General features: G+C 32.8%; 1 protein-coding gene across 4 annotated transcripts in view; it reads right to left on the bottom strand.

Moving 5' to 3' along the window:
• LOC112003577 (uncharacterized) overlaps nucleotides 1–2,616 on the bottom strand; it is a 7,459-nt gene extending 4,843 nt beyond the window's left edge. The window contains exons 1-6 of one of the 4 annotated variants that reach the window (XM_024035786.2): nucleotides 2,528–2,616; nucleotides 2,116–2,202; nucleotides 1,700–1,859; nucleotides 1,511–1,597; nucleotides 670–797; nucleotides 118–214 (exon numbers count right to left, since the gene is read on the bottom strand). In XM_024035786.2, the coding sequence (XP_023891554.2) occupies nucleotides 118–214; nucleotides 670–797; nucleotides 1,511–1,597; nucleotides 1,700–1,801 (414 nt within the window). In that variant the 5' untranslated portion in view covers nucleotides 1,802–1,859; nucleotides 2,116–2,202; nucleotides 2,528–2,616. Of the gene's footprint in view, nucleotides 1–117; nucleotides 215–669; nucleotides 798–1,510; nucleotides 1,598–1,699; nucleotides 1,860–2,115; nucleotides 2,405–2,527 lie in introns of those variants that run through there. The other 3 variants (XM_024035787.2, XM_065769295.1, XM_024035784.2) reach the window with 3 other exon arrangements.
• Between the last annotated feature and the right edge of the window lie 2,421 nt (nucleotides 2,617–5,037).

The following is a 5,037-nucleotide window of genomic DNA, read 5'->3' as shown; positions in this document are numbered from 1 at the left end:
TTTTTTTTTTTAATTGCAAATCAATATGATGGCATAGTCTTGGCCCCCACCCTAAACAAAAATTCCTGGTTCCACCCCTAATATCTCATATGAACATACATCACAGCGAAGTTATACCTTATTCTTTATAGGACCTAATATACCAGGAGGAAGTTGTTCTCTATCTGTCCAAGTAATACCTTTGTCATATGACCGCTTCATGCATCCACTCCATCTGAAATTCAATAAGCCAACAGTTAGCAGAGGTTGTATGCAACAGATGGCAGTAATTACAATTAAGTTCGCATATCTGCAGGGTGCTAAAAAATCAAGAGCATAGTGATAACAATAATGATAACTAACAAAGCACAGAAAAAAAAAAAAAAAAAAAAAAAAACATTCATTGAAATACTTTAAAGATTGAAATGTAACTTCTCAACCATTTGATAGCCTAAGTCCCAAAACAGCAAATTTATTGGTATTTATTCCAGAGTTTCAAGGCTACAAAGCTATAACTATACCCAGTTCAAACCATTAAAATAAATAATTACAAACAAGGTCCACAGAAACATTATTACAGCTGAACCTAAAACATATCATAGAAAAGAACATCATCATGTAATTAGGTTAAAAAAGAGATTTGCAGATAGAAACAAGTAACAAAGAATGAACAACCATTAATTGCATTACTTTTGAACCTCTGGACCTATTTTATAGAAGAGCAGCAGCTCATCTGATGGAAGTTTGAATAGCACAGGGTTCCACAGCGGAACATCTTCTTGTTCATCAACGACAACAGGTGACTGCCAACTGCCATTCTGCCAGGAAAATTTCCGCCCATTGGGTTAGGTAACCTTATAAATCTAAAATATTGAAAAAGAAATATACCCAGTAAGTTCAAAACAAATATATTCCTCATGGAATTGAAATGGAGTGATTAAATTCATTTGCCAGTGGGTTCATATGATTAAGAAACATTTAAGAAACCAAACCATATAATTTAACACAAAGGGAAGGGGTCAGGTAATTCGAAGAAACCCTCCAATAAATGCTAATCTAAACAGTCATTTGTACCAAAGCTTTAGTGGTACTTCTCCTCCTTGCAAAGGTGGAGGTCTAGGGATCAATGCACCGGGGGTACAAGATGGGGGATTAAGGGTTCTTACATTGTAAATATTTTTAGGGAAAAAAAAAAGTCACTTGTACACTGGGAAATGAATTTAAGTAGCAAATAAAACAACCCAAACCACCTTCTTGTTAGTGGATTTGCTTGCAAAATGCGACCTCAATTTAAAATTTCAAGGCTGGGCTGAGAGAGAGAATTAGGAGAAAAATCAGAACATACAAGCAGCATATGTCACAAAGGAGGGGACATTATAGTTAAAGTAACTACAAAATTATAGTTTCAATTTGGACTATATGACGAGCATATACTTGGATGAGCAGAAACTTTATAGGCTCATCCCTCTGTTAATTCAAAAAGGAACAATTCAAGAAATTCATTGACCTTATAAATTAAATATATGATTACCTTGTAGCGTTGCAACCAAATTTTCACATCAGGAGCCCCCTCTAATGAACCCCCAAAATAGGCAACCAAAAAGTGATCTTTCTCAACCTACACAAACCACAAAGAAACCACAATCTAGTCCATTTACATCAATAAAGTAAACATTACAAACTCTACAATAAAAGTGCAGATGCTTCTGTCCTGTATAACCTCAACAATGGTAGAAGCATGACAGCTATTGAATAGAGCAGAATTTGCAGGAAATGTGAACTCCTCTACCAATGGCCCTTCGATGTAACTATCATTTCTCATATTTGAACTCTTGGGAGCTGAATTTCCGTTGTTTGTCTCTGCATATGAAACCAATTTCCTGCATAAGGGTACAGCAGATATTAAGGTTCTGTTCAGAGAAATTTGATATTATGTTCATATAAAACGCACAAGTTGGGATTTTTTGAAAGAAGAAATTGATAAAGCCAATTTTAATCAAAGCAAGATTCTAACTTGCCTATGCCTATGCCATTGTTTTATTTTTATAATTGTGGGCTTGTTACTTTGAGGGTATAAAATGCATCAACTTCTTTCAAAAAAACCATGCAAAAGACAAAAGACAAGAAATTGAGCACCTGGTGAAAAGGGCTTGAAAAGAATTCAGCAAGTGATGGTTGTGCAATGTGAGATTCAAACTGAAGAATTGAGGATTGGGACTGAAGCTGCTTCCAAATTCAGATAATGGGTCATGAAAATCAGACACATTAAAGACTGAAAATAATAGTAAAAACAAGGACAACAGTAGAACCAACACAATGCTCCCACCCATTGATTTGCACTTCCCAATTTTCATAGAATGGGTTTCATCTGAGCTTCTTTTTTTTTTCTTTTTTTTAAGTTTCTACATTTACAAATAAATATATATTTGGGGGGCCAATTCAGACACAGATATTTCATATATAAACGGACAAAAGAGCAATAATAGAAGATTACCTAATGGTCTAATACATTAATTAATAGCATAAATATATATTGATAAGGCAGTACCTGATACTGTTGACATGGTTTGACTTTGCTCAGAGAGAGAGAGAGAGAGAGAGAGAGACGTCCAGGTGCTTGCTAAACTCAGTTCGGAAAGAAAAGAGACAGAATATTATAAAACATTACTACTGTAGTAACTTTACTAAAGTAAGCTGAATTTAACAGACTTCCTAAATCTTAAATATAATAATTATAAGGCTAAATTACAAATTTATTTTGCCTAAAATTTAATTCAGTCTAAATTTGATTTGTTTAATTCAGTCTTCTAATTTTAATTTTGTTCAATTTTAGTCATCCTTGATAAAGAATTGCCGTTGAGTGTCTAAAGTGATTTTGCCTCTTTTATTATATTTTAAATTAAAAAATATTTTATGAAATAATTTTTTTTAAATAAATTATTTAATTGTGATGAAGAATCAAATTGCACGTTTAAGATCTCATCAAATCAAAGTAGTATTAAACCAAATCTTCATTTCACAATTTAAAAATCCTAATCATTCAAACCAAGTCTCCAAAATATTTCCAAGAAAACAAACATTAATTACAATCCAAGAATCAAATGTAAGGCGCTCACTGTCCAGGTGCTTGCTAAACTCAGTTCGGAAAGAAAAGAGACAGAATATTATAAAACATTACTACTGTAGTAACTTTACTAAAGTAAGCTGAATTTAACAGACTTCCTAAATCTTAAATATAATAATTATAAGGCTAAATTACAAATTTATTTTGCCTAAAATTTAATTCAGTCTAAATTTGATTTGTTTAATTCAGTCTTCTAATTTTAATTTTGTTCAATTTTAGTCATCCTTGATAAAGAATTGCCGTTGAGTGTCTAAAGTGATTTTGCCTCTTTTATTATATTTTAAATTAAAAAATATTTTATGAAATAATTTTTTTTAAATAAATTATTTAATTGTGATGAAGAATCAAATTGCACGTTTAAGATCTCATCAAATCAAAGTAGTATTAAACCAAATCTTCATTTCACAATTTAAAAATCCTAATCATTCAAACCAAGTCTCCAAAATATTTCCAAGAAAACAAACATTAATTACAATCCAAGAATCAAATGTAAGGCGCTCACTAGGACTGGTCTCTCTTTGCTGGGCTTTTCTTTGGGCTTTGGCACCTCTTATTTGTTTCCAACGAAGAGGCTCAAATCTTTCTCCTTTGCTAGTCTTATCTATCGAATTGTCGAAAAAAAATAAGTAATTAAGGGCTTAAAAATTGGGACAAAGATTAGCTCCAAACAAATTTGGAGCATTAGATTTCAGTTCACAGTAGAAAAATGACATGTGTCCTTGTCATGTGCAATGCATAAGGCACTTCATTGGTTACATTAAGTAAATCATGTGCATTACCTGTGATAAAAATATATGTCATCTTATATTCTTATTCGTGGAAAATTTTTTAAGTATCCTCTGAGTATAGTGAAATGAAGCATCATTCACCGCTATGAGAGTATCTAATAATTACTCTTTATGTGGGTTTCAATTAATTTAATTGATAAAGTTTCTGATAATTGAATAAAAGATCTAGATTCAATCCTCGCTTATACCAAAAATCGATTAGTGTCTTGGTTTGATCATAAAAAGTTATCATCAAGAGCGAATGTCATATATTAAAACTCTCTCAGAAAAAAAAGATTTACTCTTTATTGGACTTTTTCCTAAAATTTGGGCCATGGACCAGTGGCAAGGTTTGTTTGTTTTGTTTTTTTTTTTTTCTTTTGGGCTTGTTTTCAAGTTTAGTCCAATCCATACGTAGAAGATATATAATTGGTACATCCTGTTATGTTTGAGTTTGGGCCTACACTGACCTGTTCATACCCTCACTTTTTTTTTTTAGTGCTAAACATTGCTTAGATTTTTTAATTTTTTATTTATTTTATTTTAAGGATTATTTTGATACTTAGAAATGATGCCAGTCTTCCTGGGTTTTTGTTCTGTTGTACAGTTGTACTTCCTAAGAAGTGCAACCCTACAAGGAAAATAGAAAGCAAACATAGTATGTATATTTGACTGCCAAGGAGTCTTTGCATTTTTAAGAAACAAACAAGCACAAAACACAAATAAGGGAGAGGTTAGTTAAGGATCCAACTTCAACTCAAGACAGAGTTAAAGAGAGAGACAGACATACATATATTCCCATGGCCTCCTCCCAATCTTCAAAGTTCTTGACATTGACAGCAACCATAACTTTAGCTCTCGCCGCAGCTCTCTCTGCTTCCACAGCCCTCTCCTTCTATATGTGGAGGAGGAAATCTAGGAGTTTGGAATCCAAGGTGGTAGAGCTCGAGAAATCCCTCAAGTCCTCCATGGACAAATGTTGTGCTGAGAGGCAAGGTCGTATTCGAGCTCAGCAGGTACACTTCTTCTTTCCTCTTGATAAATTTTCATACTTTATGCAGATTTATTTTGTGGGTTAGGACTCAAAAACGAATATGGGATCATTTAAAGGTGCATAATTGTAGTTTTGTATTCTTATCGTCAATAAACTCATGTGGGTCCTTCGAA

This window comes from Quercus suber, unplaced genomic scaffold (genome assembly GCF_002906115.3).
Source record: "Quercus suber isolate HL8 unplaced genomic scaffold, Cork oak 2.0 scaffold_1105, whole genome shotgun sequence".
NCBI lineage: Eukaryota > Viridiplantae > Streptophyta > Magnoliopsida > Fagales > Fagaceae > Quercus > Quercus suber.
Note: the sequence above shows the minus strand (reverse complement) of the source record. Positions and strands in the feature narration are given on the sequence as shown.